The 23,476-nt window shown below is 57.2% G+C and overlaps 1 protein-coding gene across 2 annotated transcripts in view; it reads right to left on the minus strand.

Annotated features, from left to right (window-relative positions):
* Window positions 1–1,765: 1,765 nt before the first annotated feature.
* The window catches only part of STARD8 (StAR related lipid transfer domain containing 8), a 77,299-nt gene continuing 55,588 nt past the window's right edge, over window positions 1,766–23,476 (minus strand). For both annotated transcript variants that reach the window (XM_086470103.1, XM_086470104.1), the window contains 13 exons: window positions 15,202–15,273; window positions 12,570–12,651; window positions 9,629–9,692; window positions 7,304–8,673; window positions 5,968–6,141; window positions 5,306–5,465; window positions 4,776–4,974; window positions 4,442–4,652; window positions 4,077–4,191; window positions 3,513–3,728; window positions 2,826–3,043; window positions 2,447–2,623; window positions 1,766–1,883 (listed from right to left, as the gene is read on the minus strand). In XM_086470103.1, the coding sequence (XP_086326229.1) occupies window positions 1,766–1,883; window positions 2,447–2,623; window positions 2,826–3,043; window positions 3,513–3,728; window positions 4,077–4,191; window positions 4,442–4,652; window positions 4,776–4,974; window positions 5,306–5,465; window positions 5,968–6,141; window positions 7,304–8,673; window positions 9,629–9,692; window positions 12,570–12,651; window positions 15,202–15,273 (3,176 nt within the window). The remainder of the gene's footprint in view (window positions 1,884–2,446; window positions 2,624–2,825; window positions 3,044–3,512; window positions 3,729–4,076; window positions 4,192–4,441; window positions 4,653–4,775; window positions 4,975–5,305; window positions 5,466–5,967; window positions 6,142–7,303; window positions 8,674–9,628; window positions 9,693–12,569; window positions 12,652–15,201; window positions 15,274–23,476) is intronic.

Here is a 23,476-nt window from a genome sequence, read left to right on the forward strand (position 1 = left end):
GCTCCTGTGCTGGAGAATCGCTAAGCATGAAGGTTTACTCATCAGCCAGCAGATACTGTTAGTACTTTATTAATTACATGGATGGGAAGAGCAGCCCCAATCCAAGTCAAACAATCTGTTGCAGTTGCATATGATACAAAACAGAAGTCCCTTAAATACAAAAGACACGTCTTTTAAGTGAGCATCACCTGGCGCTGAGCTCTACTGCCAGAGTTATATATTAATATTCCAACTGTACAAGTATTTATAGATAGAAAAAAGGAAACATTTTAAAAAAATATTAGGAGAAAAATCACTTCCCCAAATGTTAGTTATATTTATATATATATATAAAAATATATATATATAAAAACACAGAATAGAGGCTGAGGTGCTTTTTTTTTTTTTTTTTCACCAAAAGAGAGACAGAGGGGGCATGTTAGGGCAAAAACTGACACTGGGAATCACTCCCACGCGTGGGTCATGTTGCCTTCCAGTTGGAGCAAAGTCTGGTAACTTGGGTCCCTGCCTGAGCAGAGAAACGAAGTTGGGTCCTAGGTGCTGTTAGCTACAGCAGACAGCTTCTTCATGGAGGAAGGGGAAGGATGGGAAGGGGAACTGACATCTCTGCAGGGCATAGCATTCAGGAGGCAGCTCTGCCCGCAGGAGGAGGGGTCACAGGCTCTGCCACCTGTAGCTGCCCAAAGGGGCGAATCCAGGACCACTGCACCTCCCTGCCACTCCACCTTGCTGCAGAGGCCAGGACAGGACTGAGCCCAGCCCCAGCCGCTGACACGTGCTTGGCCCAGCTTGGCACTCACGCTGCCTTGGCTGAAGCTTTCAGCCCAGAGCTCTGCCAAGGTGCAGCCAGTGCCAGCGAGGTTGCCCTGCCCCCCTCCCCTCTCCCGGTAACTGCAACGGGGACCCCAACAGCAGCAAGGACTTTGGAGCTGCTGCACTGGCCATGTCCCTCCTTCGCACGGTGCGTCATAACCTCTCGGGGGGGGCCACTACCCCTTCCTGGCTTGTAGCCAACTACAAGGGCAGCTGCTCTGGGGCTCTAGACATGTCCTGAAGGGTAGGCTGGTTATGAGGGACGGGCTTGGCTTGGAACAAGGCGCTGAAACCCATGAAATTCAGCACCAAAGGTGCACTAGGTTTCTTCTGCCACTCACCAAGGGCTGGTGCTCAAGACATACCTATATAGAGTCCCCTCCTCCCAGAACAGCAGCCTCTTCCACTACCAAACAGGTTCTCACAGTGACTCCCTGGCTGTCCCTGCAGGGTGACACCGTGCACAGGATCCACCCCTCGCTGCCACCCTGCACTTTCCGACACAGTGTTGTGACCTATGGACGTGGCACCGTCCTCCTAGCTCACTTCTCCCACACCCTCCCGCTTCGCTCCACACACCTTTGCCCCTGCGGCCACTCCCAGCTCACCCCACCCACAGGCTGCCTTCCCATGGGTCGCCCCTGCAGCCCCTCTCCTTCCCTCAGCTCACCAACCCCTCCTGCAGAGACCACGGGCTGCACAGCTTCGCCCCTGCAGACAACCTGCTGCACATCGTGCTTGAGCAAGGTGCAGCTAAAGTAGCAACTGGGATGGTGGGACAGGGAATGTCCAGCCCAGGGGAAAAGGACGCTTATAAATATGTGCCTGCGAGCACACCAGCCTCTGCCTCGCTGCCCAAGCCGGCTGCCCATGCCACACTCCCCTCCCAGAGCTCCAGCCCGGATCCACCAGCAAGTCCAAATCAGACAGGAGAGAGCATCTTCCTGGCGCCTCAGATCTTTGTCTCAGGGCTGTTGGGACTCAGGGCTGGGAATGAGTCTCGGATCCTCGCCAGCTCCATGGCGCAGAGGTGGCCAAAGACCTTGTTGTACCACTCAGGAGACCGGCCCCTGGAGAAGGGAAGAAGCAGTAGGAGGGTGAGCAGGCAGAATAGACCCTGGCAGGCACCAAGGAGCAGCACGTCGCTTCTCGCTCAGGCACAGGTGCTCACCGCAGCTCCAACTGCAATGGACTGAGGTGATGGACAAGCGCTACATGACAGAAGAGGGAACTGGCCTCCCCGACTCCCCACCGCGGACACGTGGCAAAACGGAGGAATATCTGTGACCCAACCGGGCTTGCAGCAGCCCGGAGTGACGACAAGGGTGGCCCTTGCACCAGCCCGCCCTTACACTACTACCCCTCACCACAGCTTGCCACAGCGAGGAGAGCGCCAATGCCGTCGTTCAGACCCACGGGGCACCCCGTGTGTTCTGCAGAAGGTTTAAGGGACTTGCTGCTGCACTTGGAGCAGGCACAGCAGACACCAGGCTGCATCAGCTGCAACCCTGCCTGCGCTGCCAGCCTAGGCAAGCAGAGGGACGAGCAGCTCCTGCACCCCACCACTACCTGCTGCTTCACATCGACCTCCCCCCCCGGCCAATGCAGCCACTGATTCAGCCACCCCCATTACCTGAGGTCAGCTCTGCAGATGTGGGTCACTTTGGAGCGGCCCATGGTGCTGGACTCGATAAGGTACTGGGACGTCAGCACGATGGCTTTGACACCTCCCTCCACCGGCAGCTTGTCGTGTTCCACCGAGATGGAGACGAGCAGGCAGGCTCCCCGTGGCAGATCCGTGTGCCAGCGCCTGTGGGACAGAGAGGCTCCACTCAGCTCCCGTCCCTGCGTGCCCACCCATGGGCAGCTGCTGCCCAGACCTTGGGGTCCACAGCTGGAGCAGGAGGTGGGGAGGCCCGTACAGCCCAAGGAAGAGCAGCCAGGGCTGGGGCCAGATGGGATCCACCACACGAAGCCCAAACCCTCCCACTCAGGTCCTTCCTGGCCCTCACCGGAGCACCACATAGTCCCTGCGTGGGTGGGGTGCCATGCTGTCCATGACATAGTGGTAGACCTCCATGTTCTTGTCCAGGGCCTCCACCACTTTGCTCTGCAGCAGGTCCTCGTCCCAGAGGTGACGCTCCCGAAGCACCCGGTGTAGCACCATGGCAGGAGGGGCCTCGACATCCGTGGAGACCTTCCACAAGCGCAGAGGATGCCCATCCCCAACCTGACAGGCCAAGGGAAGGGTCAGGCAGGCTGTCCCGTAGGATCCCCACAGTGCTAACCCCTGAACGGCTTTACCGATGGCTCCCATTGCCGTGGAGCAGCACAGCCACAGCTGCTGGCTAGTGAGGAATGGGATGGGATGGGATGAGATGGGATGGGATGGGATGGGATGGGATGGGATGGGATGGGAGCTACCGTGGCTGCTGGAGAGTGGCTGGATGCAGGCAACCAGCTCCTCTGCTAACAACAATATGGTAGGCTCACTATCAGGACTGCTGAGTACAGAGCACCCTCCCTCCCAGAGCTGTACACCTCAGCCCCCACCTCTGGCCAGGGAAGGCGTTGCTAATCCCTCTTTGCATAACAGAACAGGTCAGCAGGTGCCCACAAGACCTGTGGCACCCAGTGGTAACCCCATACATATTTCCTTGAATGACCTCTCATGCCTCCCTCCACACAGCGGTGTTTACCTTTTTGCAGGAGAGCTCCGTGTTCAGGGGCCCCGGGGTGCTCAGCCACCCCTTGAATTTCTCTGATGACTCTTTCAGCAGGCTCTGGACACTCTGCTCAAAGTAGGAGTGTAAATCCTTGCTTTCCCCTTGACACACGAAGTCGGTCAGGGGATGGGGGTAAGCATCTGCTGCCATATAGGAGCTGCTCAGCTGCAGCAAGATGTCATGGGAGACCTACAAGCCAACAGCATACAGATCTTCAGAAAGCCAGAGGGATCCTACATGGACTTTGTGAGTGGTCCTGGACAGATAGGAAACCGTTAACTCCTCATCCCACCAAGGAGGGGGGAGGATGGGCACAGTCTCCCTGGACGTACGCCCTGCAGCTTGTGACCTGCACCACCATAATACAGCTGGGGCTGACCGACCAGCGACCAGCGGTACTGCCCTGATGAAGGATGGGTGCCTGTATCTCACCCCACACTGACTCCACAGGACGAGCACCCTGCCAGCAAGGTCATGTCTCCCTCTGGCAGCAGCTGGGGAGGGCAATGCCAAGCTGGACACAGTGCAGCCACCCACCTGGAAGAGCTTCTTGCAGTCGGTGATCATGTGGGAGAGGCCCTGCGTCGCAGCCATGTTCTCATTGAGGTCCTTCTGGTCAGGCTTCCCCATGGTGCCCCTCTTATGTATCACCCTGCAAGGGGAGCAGGCATCGCAGAGGCCGGGTGGGCACCCTGCCCATCTCTAGACCCCCAGTGCCCTGCTTTGCATTGCAGAGTGGGGGACCCTCACATTGCAAAGCAGAGCAACGAGGGGGCGTGTGAGAGTACGCGTGTTCCCACCATGCCTTGCCCCAGTTCAGTGGCCTCCTCCCAGAATGGACAGGGAAGGGGAGATGGGGGCTGCAGGAAGGCTGGAGAGGCCAGACCTAGTCCAACCCTTACCTCGGCGAGGTGCTTTCCTTCTTGGACACATTAAGGTGGAAGATGGAGGGGGCCAGGCACACAGCCAGGTTCCCAGCAGTCATCTGGTTCTCCTCTGCAGAGGCTATGTCACTCAGGAAGTAGAGCAGGGTCTGCAGCACCTCCCGGTTCTCGTCCGGCATGAGGATAATAGCTGCCTGCACCGCCTGCAGCTGCTGCTCCTTCAACACAACTGCGGGCACAGAGGGTCCATCTCCATCACCTCTGTCCAAATGAATGGAGAGATGCCTCCTTCCTGGGAGACCCCAACCTTCCTCCCCAGCCCAGGGGTGACCAGCCCCAGCCCAGCACTTACACTGGTAGATGTGCAGGAAGGTGTCTGTCAGCTTGCTGGTGAAGATGGGCTCCGGCAGGTCGCGGAAATACTGCTTCAGCAGGTCAGCCACATCGTACGCTGACTGCCCATCATAGTTGACGTTGTCGGGGCTGGTTTCATTCATGTGCCGAAGTGCCTGAATCCGGGACTTCACCCCTGACTTTCGGAAAATGCCAACCTGCCGGGGAAAAGCAGGTTGGTGCTCAAGCGCACAGCAGGCATCAAGCTGGCATGCATCTGGGCAGACTCCCATGGGACAGACAAGGAAGCCCCTTCCCCAAAGACCTCAACCCCCTGCAACCCAGAGGAGAAGCCTGAGGGATGGCCAAGGAGACACCACCGGGTGTGGAGCTCCCATAGACAATCTCGCCCCCCTACTTCACCACAGCCACAAGAGGTGAAGAAAAAGGACACCTGAAAGCTAGGGTTTTTTCCCCAAATCACAGCCCTGTTGCACAGTGGCAGGCTTGGAGCTTCCCTGCAGCCTCGGCCGGCAGTCATGGCATCACCTGGTCCAGGCATTGGCTGCGGATGTAGCGCATTGCCTGCTGGATGCTCTGCGGCAGGGGCTGCCCCGTCCGCTGCACGTTGATGATGGGTGGCACCCCGAAGACCATCTTGTCTCTGTAGTCAGGGACTTTACTCCGCTTCATGAACTTGGGCACTGTCCTGTGGGGTGGGACAGAGACATGTCAATGCAACGAATGGCTCCTGCAGCACCACCTCACAGAGGGGAGCAGAACCCCAGGTGACACACACAGACACGCACTTCTGCCATGTTCTGAATAAACCCAAGGCAGTTTCAAGCAGGAACTGCAGCGCCTTTCATTAAGCCAAAACACTTGGCTACAGAAGAAAACCACTGTCCTGCTCTCTTATGATGCTGCAGTGTTTTTAATGCCCCACAAACGCCTGCAGCCCTCCTGGATGCAGATGATGCTGGGAACCCAGGCGTCAGCCCCCAGATCACGCTTGCAAGGATGCCCACAGCCACGCAGAGCAAAGCCAGCTTTTGTTTCAGCTTTTTCCCCTCCCTCTCCACCACTTTCACACACCAGAGGTGCCCCAGGCTGCGGGACCCAGGCTGGGAGGCAGTGCCCGGCACAGCGCAGAGCTGCAGCCCATGCCCACCACATGGGCGCTGTCCCAGTCCCCCTCCCCACTAGCTCACCATGTCCAGGCTTGCTTGTGGGGCACGGAGTACTTTTCCATGATGGCCGTGAGACGGAGCAGGGAGCACTTCTGGAGCAGGTTGAGCTGGGCAGAGGATTGGCGGTTGATCTCCAGGGAGGCAGAGTTCAGGCTGGGCCGGTGCGAGTTCTGGAAACTGTGCCAACGCAGCTTTCTGTGGGGAAAGGCTGGCGGTGAGAGCTGGCAACCCTAGGGAAGGGCCGTTCCCTGCCCTGTGGCACCTGCTGCTTTGGGAAAGGTGTGGGTAGAGCAGCCACTGGGCTGAGCCCAGGGATCCTGACACCAGCCCCAGTGCCATGAGCGCTGCGTCCTCCCCCAGGCGCTCACAAACCCACTGTGAGAGGGTGCCAGGGAGAGCATGAGAGACCTGTTCTCTTGCCTCAAAGGACTGCTCCCTTCCCCAGGTTCCCCTGAAACAACCAGCATCCTCTCCCCTTGCACTTCAGGCTCACTGCACCCACAGCAGCCCCAAGGGCTGTGCTGGGATACAGCCCCACTGGGAGACCTGGGGAGTGTGCAGATGCTCAGCGTGACACATGCTTGCAGCACCACGACACAGGGTAATGTTACAAAGGGGATGCCTGCAATACTCACTTTCTCAAGAAGAAAAGACACCCCAATGAGGTAGTGTTCTCTTGGGAGGCTGCTAAAACCCCTCCCAAGCCCCTGCTGCTCCAGTGCATCCCCAAGCCTAGAAGAAGGGACATTCCCAGATAAGGAAAAAAAATCTACCCCTCCATGATTGTCTGCAGGCACATCACCCTCCAGCATCAGAAAAGTCACAGAATTCAGCAACGGCTGGAGTTTTCTTAGGGAAAGCACAAGGGAGCACCAGCACACTGGAAGCAAGTGCCTCTTTCACTCAGACTTGTTGTTAGTAAATGAAAAACCATTTCATTACGGGTCTGTGCCAGCAGAGAGGTTGCAGCCTGTACACACTGGCAGCGGCAGGCAGCAGGGCTGGCAGTGGTGGCTCGCAGCCACCAGGGCGCACTAGCCACCCGCGCTGAGCTCCCCCTGCCCGCACCACACCCCACCGCACACGGCGCTGCTCCATCAGCATCTCCCTCCCTTCACCCCACTTCTGCCACGAGGGAACGGGCCATCACCAAGCCAGGGCTTGCAGGGCACCGGCCCACACCTCTCCATCAACGGCCCCGGTGCTGCTCCCCCTGCGCCATGGGCTGGGCAACCCTGCTGCAGAAGCACCCATGGGACGGGCTTGTGGCGGTCCCCTGGCTGGCAGCATGCCGGCAGCTCCAGGACCAAGCCCTTCCCTGGCATGGCGAAGGGGAAGAAGACCAGCCCACGCTCACCTGCAGGGCCTAGTGAGTGATGCTCCCACTCCCGAGTCCCGGCGCTCCCGCATCTCCATCTCTTCGGCCTCGTTGAGGGAGTTGCCAGTGCTGTCAAAGTCACTGGCAGAAGTGCCGACATCTGACATGGACCGCTCTTCGTAGTGCAAGTTGGAGGGTTCCCCTCCCGAGTCCGACTCCTCCTCTTCCTCCTCCTCGCCTCCCTCCTCCCCAGCCAGGTCAGGGGAGATGGCTTTATACCAGAGCTCCACCTTCTGCTGCAGCCCCCACATGTGCTGCAGTATGTCGTCGAGGTTCTCGAAGGTCACCTCCGTGTCCTCCTTGCAGAAATCCTCACTGCTGCCAAACTCCGGCACGTTGTCGTACACACTGACCCGGCTGCCCAGGGAGCTGCAGGAGCCCCGCCGGTGGCTGCAGGCAAAGCCCCGCGGGGACGACGAGCCCTCCATGCTGCTGCTGCTGCCACCCCCGCCACCTCCCCCCAGCCCAACAGGTGCATTCCCCGATTTCCAGTGGGTCAGGGAGCCACCACCCAAGGGACACAAGCTCTCAATGGAGAGGGATTTGGGGAAGGTGCCTGGCTTGTGGTCCTGGGGGATGTAGACCACGCAGTCCCCCTGGCATGCCTGCCGGTGCTGGCACTCTCCAGCAGCCCAGTTGCTGCTGGCTGTCACGGCTGTTTCGTAGTCCTCCAGGTAGACTCCGCTGTGTTTCAGGTCAGAGCTCAATTTGCTCCCACCCGAGTCTAGCAAGCGGTTAGTCCTGTACGATATCGAGAAGAAGTGTTTTTTGCCATGGAAAGAGGTAGATATCCCTCTTTTAGAGGAGTTGGCCTTGGTGGCTGCAAGGTCCCTGTTACTCTTCAAGGAGCCCCATCCTGGTGTGGCTATGATGCCGCCGCGTGGGGCCACCCTCTCTGGGCTGGATTTCTCTCTGTCCTTCTTTCGGAGGGACTCAATCCTCTTCAAGAAGCTGTGAGACCGTCGTTTCTTCGGCTTCTCCTTGGAGCCCTCGCTGCAGCTGGAGGTCTGCTCCAGCAAGGAGTGCTCACTCAAGCTGCGGCTGGAGGCAGCAATGGCGGCGGCAGCATGGATGGGGCATGGGGGGTTGGGCGGTGCGGCCCCAATGCCCAGCATGTCGCCCGTGCTGCCAGTGCTGCCAGTGCTGTGCAGGGACACAGCCTCCGGGTTGGTGCTGAGGTCCGTGAGGACGCTCTCACGGCTGGACGCCGGCCGCATGGTGGAGCTCAGGACTTCGGAGCCCTGGGAGAGGACATCGACGGACCCCACCCGGGACCACCTCTTGCTGTCCCTCTGAAAAGCCCACCGGTCACTGATGGCGCACAGGTCTTCCTCCTCGGAGTCTTCATTCTGTTGGCAGTTGAGAACAGGGGATGATCAGTCAGCTGGAAATGTGGAGGGTCAGCATGTCCCTCCACCCCGCTCCCCCAGGACAAGCACCCCAGAGGAGGGCACAGCCACCAGCACAGCCCCAGGCATGGATGAAAGCAGTGTGCATATCCCCTTACACCAGCCTCAGTCCCCTTCAGCAACAGAGGGCTCCAGGAGCCACCAGGCATCATTTTGCTGTGCCCAAGGGCTATACTGCACCAGGGAAGGGAAGGTGCTGCTGTGGAGACACCCCTGCGGACCCTCCCCACAAACCCCCAGCCACACACAGCAGTGCAGTGAGGGATGCAGGGCAGTACCCCTTCCCAAGCCAAAATAAGGGTGACAAGTAGGGATACACCCGGTAATGACTTCCATATGCTCAACACCAAGCTTGCGCGCATTTTAAAATACATTATTCATTAAGGGAAATAGAAGTTTTTCTTATTAATATGCCAACATTAATTGTTTGTGACACATGGGCTGGTTCCACCCCTTCCTCCAGGGTCAGGCTTCCTCCTGAAGATGTGCTGGAAGGGGGGCTCAGAGCCCGGCTCAGAGGAGACCCTGAGGCAATGCTGCAGGTCGCAGGCACACACCCCAGCGCAGACCACCACGTCTGTCCCAGCCCCGGCGTAACAACTCCTGCAGTTTGACCACTGCTTCCAGAGTCTCAGAGAGGTGCAGGGACAGAGGGCAAACACAGGCACCCTCTGATTTGGCACCCACTGATTTGGCACCCACTGATTCAGCCAGGCACCTCCAGGGCTGTGCCTGTCCTCAGAGACAGCGCAACAACTGGGTGCTGCTCCGTGCCCAGGACAGTCCTGGAGCACCACAGTGTTATTGCTGAACAACAGACTGCTGCCCCACCAGTGTGCACACATGCCCCCACACCCCCCAGCCCCTCGCCTGCCCTTGCACACCCAGGACGGACCTGTTTACGCTGAAAGTGGACTTCCAGCTTCATGGAGGCACATGTGTTCAGGGTCATCAGCCTCCTGCAAGAAACCAAGAGAGGCTTTACTCCAGGTCTGGCCCTGCGGGGGCCGCAGCACTTGCTTTTGCTTTTTTTTTTTTTTCCTGTTCCAGTCTTAGAGCCCTGGTTGTGCCATCACCTGTCACCCAGCAGCTGCAGATTGGAGGGACGTGGGGAGCCCGACACAGCTCCGTGGCTGCTCCCTGGCAAGCACAGCACCCCAAGCTGAAGGGGAGAGAGCAGAGCCCTGCGGGCACCCCACACCTCCGCCGCCTGTCCAGGTGTCACACACGACTGGGCTTTGCAGCCAAGGGCTGGAACCTCCCGAGCGCACAACTGGCACAAGCCCTCAGGATTTTGCAAGCACAGCCATCCAAGGGGCTCCCTCTGCGCCGGCACCAGAATATCCCGGCCATGTCTAAACATCCACAGTCACCTCAGCACCCCAGGTCTGCTCTCCTGCAGCATCAAAGGATGCCTGTCTCCCACCGCTCATGGCACCACTGTGACGCCAGGGCCATGTGGGTGCCGGCTGCCTCCTAGTTGGTGTTTGACAGGTGTCCCAGCTCCCTCTGCATGCTGCGGGTTTGGCTTGGCTGCGGGGGGCAGCCGGGACCACCACCCCACTGCCTGGGGAGGAGCAGCCTGGCCCCAAGGGCCAGCAGGGGCAATTCTGCCATTTCCAAGGGCAAAACCCTGTGGGCCTGGGGACACTCAGTCCCTCCAGCATGGCTGCCAGGCACCCTCGGGGCAGGGCTGGCCCCCAGCCAGGCTCTCCACCTATCTCCAGCCTACAGCTACAAGTCCTGGGTTTTTTTTCCTTGCACAAGTGAATGAATCTGCAGTTAATTCATTTTAATTAGCATCTTCATGAATGTTACCACAAGCACTTTTGTTCCAGTGTGCAAGTACCATGTCCGCACAGCCAAAACCAAACCTGAGGGACATTTTCTGAATAACTTGACTAATGACCCTTCTTGCAATCTCACTGAGACCCCTCCCCCCCAACCAAGGGCGCAGTCCTGCAGTGCCTCCTGCAGCAGGATTGAATGCATGGTCTGGCACAGGGAGCGAGATGAAGCACATGTGTGCTAGGGGGGGAAGAGAACACATCCAGAGGATTCAATTTCTTGGAAGAGCTGCATTTTCCAGTGTCCTTCTAGACTGTTTTGTTAGCCAAATGCTGCAAGGGGCCACCTCAGGGACCCTAGAGACAGCTGAGGGGGCTGGAGCACCCTGCACAGCCCACCCAACCATACACACAAGTGGGAAGGGATGACCTGCTCCAGGTTATTAGAGCAAAACAATCTCAGAAGCTCCTGCATCCAACCAGGCGATGACAAAAGGGCTCAAAAGTTCAGACAGGGTGGTACAGTCTGAGACTTCTTGTCGCCTCCCACCTCAACACCACCACCAGGAGGGAAAACCAGGAGCTCAGGAAGTGGCACAGGTGTATCCCCTCCTGCCCGACACAGCAGCCTCTCTGCTGGGAAAACAAATAAGTAACAGACCCTTTTCCCAGCCCGTCCCCATTCCACTAAGCAGCGGTGTGCGTGGGAGGGACAGCAAGAGGCAGCGCTCATTCCTCGGCATGGAGTCAGCACAGGGGCACAAGCACGATGATGTGGCCCGAAAGCCAAGGCAGGGCTGAGTCACCTGCAGTGCCAGGCAACACATGGCGTGTCTGGACAGACGCTGGGGCGGAGGGGTCCCTCTGTTTGGGTGTTAGCTCTTGCTCATGCTGGCAGTGCTTGGGACAGTTCCCCCTCAAAACACACACTGCCTCTCTGCAGCAACACCAGCTCCGGTGGTGTCTCCTAGAGCTATTTCCAGTCCTGCTGCTGCAAGGAGTAGCATGTCCTGGTGGAAAATGCACGGCAGGGCTGCGTTGCCAGGCACTGGGATGACTAACGTCACATGAAGCCAGCGAGAAGAACACAGAAACCCTTGGTCAGAGCAGCCGACATCGTTCCAGGGAAAAGGAGGGACCCACCAGTATAGGCTTCACCTGCACAAAGCAAATCCCAGTGCACACCTACGGCTTCCAAACCCCAGCCGTGAGCACCCACAGCTCCTAACAACCTGCACAAAGCCCTAATTAGCAGCCTGCAACTTCCACGGAGCCCCTCGTGCTGCACCACTGCCCAGCAAACCCCTCGCTGGATGTCTCCTCTGTCACAGGTGCCTGATGACCAAGTGAAACTCAGACTGGGGACACGATGACATCCACAGGCACTTTGACCTGAACCTGCTTTACTCCAACACCCAAGCAAGACCCCTTCACACTGCTGCAGAGACGTGGTTTCCAAACTCTGTTTCATTCTCAGAGACATTGTGAAGCATCCTTGCAAAACAAAGCAATGTAAAACGCACCCTGGGGACCACAGATCACGAGGTGCCACCCAGGGCAGCTGGCGGTGGAAGGGGAGAGCATGGGCAGCAGGGACAGCAGAACTGGGTCTCTCTTTGCACTTCGGGTGTTTTATAGTTCAGCTCTGACTGATCCATTTCTCATCGAGCTCTACAGACGTGAGTTACCCAAGCCTGAAATTAAAACACAGCCCGAAAGTCACTTGGAAAGGAGAATTATTCCTGGGAAATGTTTCCATTCTCTGTATGTTCAAACCAAAAAATGCTTCCATTTTCCTGGCACCACCCAACAGCTAGCAACGCTGCCTGACTAGAAAGACTAAAGCATCCAGCAACACTGTCCAAGTTGAAAAACTCAAGTATCCAAACTCCACGTTGCAAAGGGAGTGAGCCGCAGCTGGGGTGCAAGGCAGACACACTGTTGTGCCCACCGCCTCGTCGGCCCCAGGCAGCCACCCCGAGCCCTCACTTGGGGCTCGTCCTTGTGCTGACTGTACTGCAGCCGAGAAGGGGTGCAAGGGAGCGTTACCTGCACAGGGATTTGAGGGAGTCCTGGTCCAGGAAGCTGTGGTCCTTCTTCACAGCGCCGATGTCAAGAGGGAACAACAAGTCTGGGGATGAAAGCGAGAGGAAAATCAGCAGCCATTTCTGAGCCAGCAGCTCCACGGGGTGCAAGGGTTGGCGGTGAGTGTGGGAGGAGGGAGATGCTGCAAGGAGCAAGAGAAGGAAATGTGCCAAGGATGGAGAGCGGGGGAAGTGGGAGAGCAGCGGAGGGGAAAGGTGTGGGGAGGCTCCTGGGCTATGAGTACCAGTCGGGAGAAGCCAGGAGGCCTGGGGCATCACATTGCCACTGGGATCTGCCACTCATGACAGCCGTGGCTGCGCAAGGGGAACCTACAGAGAGGGACAGCCGGGAGGCAGCTCTCTGCAGGCAGGACCTGATCCAGGCTCCCAGCAGCAGCTCCTCCCAAGGGGCCACTTTTTGCCCACAGGTCCAGGAGGCAGCCAGCAAAGAGCAAGAGCAAGATACAGCGCGGGAAGGTGTGGAAAGGCCAGTAATGCCCTGGTGCCATGGGGGTGAGCACAAGCCAAGTGCAGAGGTGGGAGGGATGAGTCGGGCAGAGGAGAGCGGTGGAAGCAAGCCCCACCAGGCTGGGAGCACGAGGGCTTGCAGCAGCCAACACACTGAGAGGGGATCACTGTCATGCCACGGATACCCCTCGCATCAGCTTCTCCTCAGACAGCTTCCCCTTCGCAGGACAAACAACCCAGTCACCGCACTGGGGACCTTGCTGTGCCCAGGACACTTAAAGCCCATGGGAAAGGCTCCTGCTGGGCTGGGGTGCTGGGCTGGCACCCACTGAAATGAGCTGATTCAGAAACAAACACCAACCCGTTGCAGCTCTTTCACACACCCACGCAGATACCGCCACACAGCTCTGCTCCCAGCTGAGCACATCTGGAGCCTGGGCTGCCCCTCCTCAGAGGTGCCGGCTGCATGCATTGCAGGGGGGATAGGGACCCCTTGGCTTCGTCCCTCAGCACCTCATGGTGGTTTTTGGAGAGTGGCCACCTCCCTAACACTGCCCAAGAGACATCTCAGTGTCCCATAGGGCAACACATTACACATGCATTGATCGCTCATCAATGACTCCCTTCTCCCACTGAACCCCCAGTGCCAAGAAAGCCTCTCAGCTCCACAGGGGAGAGCAAGGAGCTGCTAAGAGGTCTCCCAGGGGCAAGAAAGCCATACCATACAGTTGTACAGTAGATCTAGCATCTCATTCAATGCCCCCCATGCCTGAAAGGCCACAGGTTGGGTCTCTGCAAGCAGATATGCTCGCTGGCCTCCAGGCAGTAGCTGCAGGAGCACCCAGAGGTGGTACATGCCCAGGGTCTTTGGGCAGTGCTCTTTGCAGGCAAGTTAGGTGAGGGTGGCGAGGTGCCCAAGGGCCTCCATCCAGTTCCCTGCTCATCTCTGCACACTTGGAGACAGCTCTGCTGGGACCAGCTACCTGGACCATTAACCACAACTGTCTAAGCCCAGCTGTTAACAAAGCTATCAAGTGCAGTTACCAAGAGGACACTTAGCCCTGCCAGCTGGGGAGAAAAACAGAATGAAACACTCAGAGGATGTGGAAAGTTTTGCTCAGAGAGGCTGGAAAAAGGGTCAGTTTATTCATAGACTCCAGCACTCAGCACCCGCTCCTCGCCGCCCCAGGCTGTAAGCACTATTGGGGCCAACACCTGGGGCTGGGTCTCCCCTGTAGGAATCCAGCCAGCCCTTGCACGTGGCTGTGCGAGGAGTCCGCCCCCTAAAATATAAACCAGAGGCAAACAGGTAGCCTGTAAAGCCATCACCCGGCGGGGCAAGAGCGTGGCTCCTGCGCACGTGTTGCAGGGGGCGGTGGAAGTGCCTGGCCGAACAATAGCCGTTGCTGCAGCCCGCCGGAGACCCAGCTTCCCGCTATTGTCCCAGCCAGCTGTCCCCATCAGCCCCCCGGCAGGGACCAGCAGTCTCACCCTGGGTTTGAGCCGGAGGTGAGACCCACCACCAGAGTAACCCTGCAAACCGCCTGTGGGTGCATGGCAGAGGAGGTGGGAGCGGGTCCATCAGGGGGTCTGCCCTGTCCCCTGCTCCCCAAAAACTGTGCAGCACAGTGACAGCTTGCTGCCTTCTCAGAAAGCACAGACCTCACTGCCAAACAGTATACCAGAGCAGGGCAGGAGGCTGCTGGGACTGTCAGTGGGGAGGGAAGGAGGAAACACTTGCTCTCCGCGTTACCTATGCTGGCTGCCACTGCGCTCCCACCCACCGTAAACACTCACTGAACTACCAAAGAGCCAATGGCTCTCCAAAGCCTGCCTGCCCTTGTCCCAAGCAGGTGCCCTGGGGACTCCTCGCAGCCCTGCCTGAATGGGAAAAGTTCAGGAATGCAGAAAAGTTAACGGCATGGCCAGCTCTCCAGGCCACAGCCAAGTCCGAGGGCTTAAAGTTTTAACACATGATCGTATAATTAGTAAACAATCCTCTCAGTTCTTTCCCTTCCCCAGCACTTTGTGAGCATTCCCTGCAGCCACCTTGGTATTTGGTTGAGATACAGGATACGAGACCATGTACAGAGCAGGGACTGGGGTCAGCAGGAGGAGGCAGCTCTCACCTTCGTAAAGCTGGGCATACTGAGGGAATCCCGCTGCCCGCAGCCAGTCACAAGCTTTCTTGGCTTCAGTTTCTGAAAGAAAGCAAAGAACCAGCCTGAGCATCCTGCCCAGCACCAGCGATGCTCCCCAGAGCAGCAACCTGCTCCCCCCCCAGCTCCCAAGCCCGTGTTTCATGTGCAGGAAGCAGAGGAAATGACCGGCTGCAGGAAGGGAGCAGGGGAGCCTGGGGGTGTGCGGGTGGGTAGCAATGCCCCGGCGTGGAGGGGCATCTGTGCCCAAGGCAGCAGAAACTATTCAGCTGCAGCCTCCCCGCTAGCACAAGGTAAGGAGAAGGAGGTGATGCAGGAGTGATAGGGCCACACAACACAATTGTAACTTCCCAATAAAACATTTTGTTTCTGAGCCCACCAAATGAAATACAGTACTTTGCCAGGCAAGAGAGGAAGATCTTTATTTTTAATAATTAATTCAGAGCTCATCAAAGCTTAGGACCAGTTACTTTTGCAAACATCCTCCAGAAAAGCCTGCCAAATAAATCTTTCCTTCTCCTTCCTCCTTCCCACCACCCCACCTCTTCTTTCAGGCTGGTGTTCATCCTGGCAGGCACCAAAACCCTGACGGTTTTCTACACCCACCCTGACTGGCCAGTTCCCACCCCTCACACACAGGTCAGTTATCACGTGGATGAGCCCATCCAACAGTCAGAACTATTTTCTGGGAAATTTATCAGATTTACAGAACTTGAGGGAAAACAGCCCAAAGCTCACGCAGCCAAAGCAAGCTGCTGCCTGGTGTCAGCAGTCCATCAGTCTGCTGAGATTTATACTTCTGAAGGTGACAAACATTTGACCTCAAGCGTAGAAAATGTGGTGGCAGTTTCAGGGTCTCGCCCATCCCTCTCGGAGGCACCACGCAGCACAGACTGGCCTGAAGCCAGATCCACCCAGAGCAGATTGCAGTGAAACACCCCAATTTCATCACCATCCACCAGCAGCCTCAGCCGAGCACTCTGGCTGCATTTCCAATTACAAAGCTAGAGCAGGGGTTAAAAAAAGAATCTCAGAACAAGCAGTTCAGTTAAGGTCAGGATCAAGACAAAATCCTGGACCCAAATACTTCAGAAATTCTGGGAAGAAGTTTTGAAATAAGCATCTGCCTCTGGGTCCAAACGGTGCAGCTGTCCTTAACCGTGCCATGAGCCCAGCCAAAATCCCGGAGCTGACCCCTCCTGCCCTCGACAGGGCTCAAACCCGGTAATCCCAGTGGAGACCTCAACCCTGCAGCTCGACTGGGTCAAGCCTGGTCCCCATGGAGCACTGCATCCCTCCTGCACACCCCACCACCTCCTCAGGCGAAGGCACCCTGCAGCTGCGGCTGTCCAGCCAGGAGAGCACCAAGACTTATGGTCCATGTGAGCGGTCTTTGTCATGACAGCTCCAGAGAGCAGAATGCTCCTGCATCCACAGGGTGGGCAGGGCCCAAGGATGGGCATTTCCCACAGCCCCCCAGCCAGCAGACCTGCCAGACCCCACTCCTGCTCCTGCTCTGCTCCTCCTTCACTCACAACCGAGTCGCTGGCCATGGGGCCACCACGGCCAGAGGCTGCAGCTCAGGGTGCCCCCAGCCAAGAACAGAAACACCACCCTCCTGAGCTGCTACTGTCCCATGACACCCTGACCCCCCACTGCCCATCACTCCAGGGAGGGAAGGGTCTGGCGTCCCACCCAGAGAGGATGGCAAACAGAAGGGCAGCCAGAAGCAGAGCCACATGCCATGCTTACCCCTGACAGCGGAGGGGACGAACTGGTAGAAGAGCACGGCCGGGGTGCTGATTAGCACTGCTCAGCCAGCCAGGGGATGTGCCGGAGCTGTGTGACACCCAGTGTGGCTGTGGCCACCCTGCCATGGGGAGCAGCCGGGGGCCAGAATGCTCCTGCACAGGACTGAGCTTGGCCTCCCACCGCCCCGGTGGAAATGCGGAGTCAGATCTCCACGACATTTCCTTCCCCTCCGCCACTTCCTCCCACACTGCGGCTGGTGGAGGGGCAAGGGGGACCATACCTCTCCTCACGCTGTTTTGGAGCCAGGTCCCAGGCTTCGCCCACTGTGGCGAGTCCTGCATCCCCCCATGGAGCCCCACGCAGCAGGGAGCAAGCCCACCAAGAGCAGGGGGGCTCTGCCCATCCCAGGCGGGAGCCCTCCCCATGTTGGAGCACTGGCACAGAAAAGGTTTCCAAGTGTCCCAGTCCCGGATGGAGCCGGCGGCCAGCTTCCTCCTCCTGCCCACCCTTCCCACTGACGTGCTTTCCCAGGAAAGTGCAGGAAAGGTCAGGCAGGCAAACACTCCTGCCAAACACACCATGACCCCATGGCTGGTGACGGGCACAGCTGCAGTGGCAGCACAGCTGGATGCCATGCACAGGGTCACCCACTGTGAGCTGTGCCTCCAGCCTTCCCGAGGAGCTTCATTGCCAGGGTAAGGTGACGGGGACCCGAACCCCACACCAGGCAGCCGGCAGCACAAGCTCCTGACTGCAGCCTCTGCTGGAAATCCAGCCCAAGCCCCAGGGAATGCTGCCTGGAGACCCTCTGCTGCCACAAACCTGGCAGAACCACGCTGGGCAGAGAAGCCACGAGCAGCAGCAATGAAGACAGGTTTCTGACAGGGCTGCGTCTCCAGACATGTGAATTCTCTGATGTCTAATAAAGGCTCATTGCACACTACAGCCACCCCTGAGCAGGGCAGGGAAGAGGGTCTCATTGTCTCCATCTTCACAAGCTTGTAGCAACAATATCTTTTGGATCTGTAGTTTAAATGTGGTGGAAATGATCCCATCGGAATTGTATTGCGGGAGGAGCAGGCACGCAGACACCAGCAGGGAGGCACATAAACATGCACAGAGCCTGCGCTTCCCTAAGAACCAGGAGAATAAATCCCACAAAACCACCTTCCCACCACACACCAAACCCAACCTCAGAGGAGCCCAAACATGCCCCATGCACAGGCACCTGCTGTCACAGAGCTGGTCTGCAACGGTGCCAGTTGTGTGCCAGCCACACGCCGGGGTGCAAGGCCGCCCCTGGCACCTTACAGCTCCTCTCCAAGGAACGAGGGGCTGATGAAGGTGGGACACAAAAAGATGGCAGCACTTCCAGCCGGGTTCCCACAGAGGTCTGCGGCAGAGGAAAAGGGGCTGATAGGTTCCTGGTATTTTCAGCTGGGTTTCCTAAGAAGACTTCCACAAGCCTTCTCTGCCCCCATTACCCCAGTACCACCAACCTGCCAGCCACTTTCACCCACATCTAACAGAGGAGTGCAGACACACACATACAAAGCTGCTAGCCAGTTTCATGAATGCTGACAGGGAAGGTAGATGAGTGGCCCCGTCGTGTCTCCTGCTTCAGAGGAAGCTGAAAGTGTGAGAGGAGCCCTCGGCAAGCACCTGGACATCCCCACGGCGGGGGGAAACCAGCACCAACGCATTCGTTGGAAAAAGCTCCCAATGGTGTGCAGCCCTCACGAGCCACCAGAGACTCCCCTCCAGGCAAGGCAAAGCTTCTGCCCTTCCCCAGCAGCTGCTGAGGCTGGATGGTGTTTTGCAAGAAAAAAGCAGCCACAGCCACTCTCCCCATCTCCTGTACCCTACACGGGGCACACACTGTGGCCTGTGTTGCCACCGTGGTCCATTTGAAACATCCTGAGTGGGTGTAGTGGGGGCAGATCCACAGCTTGGCTGCTGCAAAGCGACCTGGCAATGGAGGACACTGCGAGCAGGTGTCCCCCCACACAGACTGGGAGCCTGGACCCACCAGCACCTCAGGGCGAGGGGCAGACAGCAAAAATGAAGAAAGAGAAGAGGCTCTCATTTTGCTAGTCAAAGAGGAAGAAAAGGTTGAAAACCAACATGAAAGTGGGAAAAAAAAAAGGACAAAATTCCCCCAATCATCTTCCTGCACAGTCACTGCAGTGCAGCATTTCCCTGGACATAACCCGCCAGTGGGAGAGCACCAAGGTCCGCGTTGGGTCTGCAGTGGCTCTGACAGGAACGGCTCCCAGACCTGGGATAGCTGGAGCCTGACAACTCTCCCTCCAGTGCTTTTGGGGCTACAGCTACTCCACCCCTGATGGGGAATGGGCGTGGATGGGGAAAAGCCTGGGAGATGCAATAAAAGCTCTAAAATGAGCAAGCTGGAACACCGGAGGCAAATGTAATTACAGGCAGGAAAGCCACTTCCCAGAATCCTAGCTCTGCACTTTCGCTTTAAAAATCAAAAATAAAAACCAAGAAGTCACACCCTAGGATCCCAGCTTCTCACAGCAAGTTTCAAAATTCCTCATAAAAAGTCCTTCATAGCCCATTAGCATGTGAAAAGAAAACCACATCACAGAATCGCCCATACATTGCCTAATGGAAAGCCGTGGAAGTAGCTGCTATGCAGATGCAGGCAGGAGCTCCATGTCCCTGGCTGTCCCACTCCAGCACTAGTGGGCAGAACACTCTTTTTTCCTTTCCCTTTTGGTGTGTTTTCTTTCCATCCCACCTTAAAATAAACTGTTGCTTACAACAGTGACTACAAAGAAGCAGAGCTCAGCTTCCCTTCCCAGCTTGTAAACAGAAGTACTTACCTACTTGTTACAGAAATGACAGAAAATCCTGACATCTCCCAAAGCAGGGGTATGTGCCTTCACTGCCTGGAAAAGTGAGGAGGTGAAAAAAGTTTCCCATGGGAAATGTGTACCCTACTGTTGCTGAAGGTACTGAAGCCAGGGCATTACCAGTGAAAGAGGAATTAACTCTGCCTGCAACACCCAGTGCTGCGCCCACAGAAATCAGTGGCGCCCCTCTGAACAGGGCTCTTGCAAACACATCCCAGGGTCAAATCCAGACCCCCCCCGTGCTGACCCAAGGCACCTCTCACCTTCCAGCGTGCATAGGAGAGGTGCCTGGAGAAAGCCCCCGCCCCGCGGCGCTGGGCCGGCAGCCGGGGCTCGCTGCCCACACCGACCAGGCTTTTGGAGCACCAGAGGCACATCGAGTTTCACACAGCCACAGTCATCCCCCGTCCATGCGTGGTCTGGCACTCAAAACCGATAAATACTAGTTATCTGCTTCCAGCTCCCAGCACATCCAGCAAACTGCAGGGATTTCAAAGCCGCCAGCATGGACAGGGCACACAGATAGGAATGAGAAACACGGCTGGACACTCTCCCAGATGCAGCAGGTTTCCATAATTAACCTTCATGCAGTAAATAGGTCTCAAGTTTTGGGAGCTGCTCCTTGCAAAGTTGCCAACGAGGAATTGTTCAAATGCCTTCACCACCTCCAGCCCCAAAATGCCCTGTCTGCTCCCAAGGGCATCACTCGCAGGGAACAGCACTGCGCAGGGGGGCGATGGCACTGCGAGGGCACTGCCAGCCCCGGTGGGCACCAGAGCCCACAACCGCCCTGGTCACATCCCAGACAGCCGCTGCATGGTGCAGACGAACAGGGGAAATCTGAGGGCAAAAACGATCCGAAAGGCAGCAGAGAAATTGCTGGCCAGCATCTGCATGCATGTGGGTACCTGAGCACCAGCCAGTACAACCTGGGCAAGAAGCTCTCTGGCCACCCATGGGACAGGGAGACTGAAGCCATTGGATCACTGCATGCACCACCCTCAAATGTCACCCCAAGCTCCTCCATTCCCAGCTGCCCTCCAGCTGCCAGCTCTCCCTTCCCTCCCCATCGCCCTGGGCAGTACTTGGCTTCAGCAAATGCTCACAGCTGCCCTACCCAGTGCCCTGGCCGGCAGCAAGGCTGCAAACCCCAGCTGGGCAGCAGCTCCTACGTTAGGACAGCAGAGAGGAGTGAAGGGCCCTGGGATGCCAGATAAGCTGCTGCTCTATTGTCAAAGCAGAATTTCCAGGTAACAAAAGGGGCTCCACTCCATGGGTGCCCCCCAGCCCGTGCAGAGGTGGCTCCAAGTGGGGTCTGCAGGGGCCTGTCCCAGGCAGCACCGCAGCAGCTGCTCTGGAGAGTGCTCTTCCCCCACCTTATCTCTGCCCCACTTGCATCTCGGCTCCGCTCCAGGGTTGCATGTAACCACGGTTATCAACTGGATGTGACAGCTTTGGTTTCCTCTCCTGCAAACGAGCCTAACAGTCTCATGACTGTTTTATTCTGTTCTAAAGAAGGTCAAAACGGCCCTTTGCACCCGAAGCAAGTATGGCCTTGGGTTCTGCGGCACAGAAACACAACCGTAAGACCACGGCCGTAAGGAAGTCAAGGACAATGCTAGAGCTTGGCTCTGCACCACCCCCAGCCAAAAAGCAGCTTCTTCCCTTGCAGGCACCTGAGACAGGAGCTGCGTACGACCTGCACGGGGAACACCACCACTTCCACAAACATCACTTTAAGCAATTCAAATTCACGTTTGCAGCCTTTGCTGTCTTTAATAAAGATTGCAAGGTAGCACTGAAGTAGCCACATCAACCCCATGAACAAAGATTCACCACACCTTTATAAAATGCAGACACATTCATTACCTTAAAACTCCTCTCCTTTCAGCATTCACTCCTCTGAGACAACAAAGCCTAACAGTCACCTCAAGAGAAGCCAAAGTTCATCTTCAGCAGCAGCGAAGGGTCTCTTCCTCTCTTGGGGCATTATTTTAGACCCAACAAGGCAGGGTTGAACAACAGATATCCGTGCTCAAGAGGCATGGGCTGCACCAGCTGCTGGATGGAAGAAACCAGCTGGGCTGCTAAACACGCTGGACATGGCTGCAGGATGAGGTGGGGTAGCAAGAGATGGACCAGGCTGGGGTGTGACAGCTTTCCTTGCAAGACAGCACTGCTCCGGCCTCTTGCCAAGAAGCCAGAGTAAGGAGGATGCGGCCAGACCCCTGGAGCTGGTGGCTGCTCCCCTCTGTGGCTTTTGGTCACATGCAGCATGGCAGACTGGACAAAGACAGATCTGTGTGTAAGCCAGGTGAGGCATTTGCTATGGGGGTGTCCCACAGGACATTACAGATGCCTACTCCCCACAGGCATCTCTGCATCTCAGGGTCTTGCAGCACCCTTGGCCACCTCAGGACACTTCCTCCTGGCCCTTGGCTTCAGACTGCCCCCGGGAGCACGAGCACTGCAGTAGCTCAGGGGTTAAACATCCTGTGGTTTAGTGCTGCAGCTGTGGAGCAGATGTCTGGTGGGAACAAGGGAATGGAAAGAGCAAGGATGGGAACAGAAACAAAGGGCCAGGAAGGTGGAGACCCTGATCCATCCTCCTTGCCTCCCCCACCTGCAGTTTTGCAGCTGCCCTGACCCCAGAGGAACAACAGGCAAGGCAGGAACAGGTCCTCTCCTGCCCCAGGGAACACAGCAGCAAGCCCCCCTTGCACAGGAGGAGGGAGCCCAGCAGGGACCTTGGTGCCCACGGCTGAAGAACAAAACAGTAAACCAAGCTCCAGGGAGAAAGAGCCCCTGGCTCCAGGCCACCAATCCAAGAAGGTCCATCGTACCGTGGTGCTGTTACAAGTGACCGAACTGCAGCAGCAGGATCTGCCTGCAGGACACTACCCTTTACCAAGCAAAGAGCACCAAGACACCCCAGTACAACCCTGAAAAGCTGAAAAGAAAAAGATAGCACCCAACGGGGGAATGAAAATGTAGAGCTTTGCAGGTCCACCTGCATTCCCCCTTCCATGCATTTGTGCTCCAATAGCCCTGCACCTGCAGCCAGTGAGCAACTGCTCACAGGGAGAGAGGCAGCCTGCCCCATCCAAACGCAATGGCAGCATACACAAAGAGCACTAAATATAGGTTGGCATGCGCACAGGCATTTCTGCTGTTCAGGTGGCTGTGGTGGGTGGGTGCTCTCCCTTCTGCTTCTGGAAACCCAGAAGATGAAAATAGCTACTCAGATACTGCAGAAAATTAATCCACCTTGCCCATCCTGTATCCCACCCTTTCTAAAATTGCGCTGTAGTTTTCCTGTTGATCGTCCCACAGGTCTCACACGGACTTTGTTTGGACTAGCGGACGCTGTCCCCCCGAGGGCAGCCAGTGGTGCCAGAGCTCCCCATCTGACCACGCTGGTAGCACTGGGGCATGGCATCCCTCAGCTGCTGCAGGTCCGGGCTGAGACCACACCTCCACGATGAGAGGGGATCGCATTGTGCATTTCTTTACACGGACAACCACCAGCGTTCATTTTTTCTGCCGCTTGGAAGAGCGTTAGACCCAGCACCGACCAAACAATGCACCCATAGCCCATCCCCACCTCCAGCACGCTC

The sequence above is a fragment of the Leptosomus discolor genome, chromosome 9 (assembly GCF_034619465.1).
Source record: "Leptosomus discolor isolate bLepDis1 chromosome 9, bLepDis1.hap2, whole genome shotgun sequence".
Classification (NCBI taxonomy): domain Eukaryota; kingdom Metazoa; phylum Chordata; class Aves; order Leptosomiformes; family Leptosomidae; genus Leptosomus; species Leptosomus discolor.